The sequence below is a fragment of the Mastomys coucha genome, unplaced genomic scaffold (genome assembly GCF_008632895.1).
Source record: "Mastomys coucha isolate ucsf_1 unplaced genomic scaffold, UCSF_Mcou_1 pScaffold5, whole genome shotgun sequence".
NCBI classification, from domain to species: Eukaryota; Metazoa; Chordata; class Mammalia; order Rodentia; family Muridae; genus Mastomys; species Mastomys coucha.
This window is the reverse complement of record NW_022196911.1, coordinates 44174357-44176065: the sequence shown is the minus strand read 5'-3', so window position 1 is coordinate 44176065 and position 1709 is coordinate 44174357. Positions and strand designations below refer to the sequence as shown.

At 45.5% G+C, this 1709-nt stretch overlaps 1 protein-coding gene across 1 annotated transcript in view; it reads right to left on the bottom strand.

Moving 5' to 3' along the window:
* Positions 1 to 51: 51 nt before the first annotated feature.
* Positions 52 to 1709, bottom strand: part of LOC116078795 (T-cell-specific guanine nucleotide triphosphate-binding protein 1-like) — a 15652-nt gene continuing 13994 nt past the window's right edge. The window contains exon 2 of the mRNA XM_031354110.1: positions 52 to 1629. Within this exon, the coding sequence (XP_031209970.1) occupies positions 351 to 1610 (1260 nt within the window). The 5' untranslated portion in view covers positions 1611 to 1629 and the 3' untranslated portion in view covers positions 52 to 350. The remainder of the gene's footprint in view (positions 1630 to 1709) is intronic.

The window sequence follows — 1709 nt, the reverse complement described above, 5'->3', positions numbered from 1 at the left end:
CACCCCGCCAGAACATATTCTTATAGCTCTTTCTTTTTTATGATCACAACAATTACAAACTTTTTTATTGGTGTAAATGGATCAGAAACAGGTTATCTCTTCACCCAGAGGCAGATTGTATGCTATTGCTGGCTAAAATCAAGAATAATAAATCAATGGACACAGAAAACAGGGTGTGAGCAAAAACAATTCATGCATGGTAGTGATCTCTAAAGGGAAGCAATGAACTTCCTCCATGGGATACAATTCTGTGGAACTTAGAGAAGAGCTGGCCTGGGAGTTTGGTGGAAGGACAACCAACCCCGTTGCCAATTTGGACACACAAGCCCTGAAATCCATTTGCTGTTGAGCTAGGCAACATTTGCTTTTTCCATCTTTCTCAAGAGATGTTTAGCATCATCAACCACCATGTTAAGGAACTGTGTGCGCCGATAGTAGACTTTTAAAGCCTGGAAGACAGAAGATCCAGGGCCTCCATTCACGGCATAAAAAGCTTCAGCAGCTCTCCTAGCTTGTGCTATTATATTGTCATCCTTTGCAAGGGACCAGAAATCCAAGCACTTGAGTTCGCCCTTGATGTCTTCCAAGGGTGTGTCCAGGTTTTCAGCAATCTCTTTAATAGATGTATCATCCAAGCCAAAATAGCTTCGGTAATCCTTCAAGCACTGTTCTTGTTGAGCCAAATCAAAGCCGCTAAAGAAGGTCATAAAGGGGATGAAGCACACAGCTGCCGACTTCAGGGCCTCTAGACAGATCTTCTCCTGAAGAAAATGCTTCTTTAGCTCAATGGAAACATCAGAGATATTGGGCAAGAGCAGGGCAAACATATGGCGCTTGTGCCCAGGGAGCTCCTTCAGCAGAGTCTCCTCCAGCTTTGGGAAATCAAAACTACCCAGATCAAAGTTGGAGATCAGGAAGATGTGTGGCGCAGTCACTCCAATATCCATGAGATTATCCAGACAATAGTCTCGAATACGCTGAAGAACATTCTCCTTCTTGAAAGTTGTGGGTTTGGTTTTCTTTTCATTATATAAGTCACTGTCCACCTTGGTTCTAACAAAGTAGAACTTCTTCCCAGCATCCTGGATTTTCTTAGCCAGGAGAGCATCATTGAGGCTGAAGCGGGAAGAAGAAATGATGACGAAGAAGTCATAGTTGGCAAATCCCACTCTGTCTAGATAAGTGTCAGTGTGGAAATCGGGTGTCCCGGTCCCAGGCAGGTCCCAGAAGATCACCTTGGGATATTTTGGATGTTGATAGGGGGTTTTGCACTTAGTGGTCTCCACGGTCCCAACGTCAGCAGATTCCGCTGCTTCGTGACCCACCCCTCGAAGGGCATTTATGAAACTGGACTTGCCAGTCCCAGCCTCCCCGATCACAGCCACCTCCAGGACAGCATTCTCTGCAGCACTAATCACTTCCTGAATCTGGCTCATGACATCAGAGAGTTTTCCCTCCTGGAGGGCTTTGTGAATAGCATCCAGAGTTTCTGGAGAGAGCATGCCTCCTGCCTTACTGATTAATGCAGAGTACTGAGGCAGAAACTCCTTAGCTAATTGTTGGAAATTCTTTTCTGAAGCACACTTCAGGAAGGCTGAGATGAGATCCATGGCAGTTACTGGGGAAGATCTGGGAGAAGGGAGAAAAATCAAAGAGGTAAGGGGAGAGATTGATAAAAGAGAAACCCACCCCTCCAAACACACTGGTCC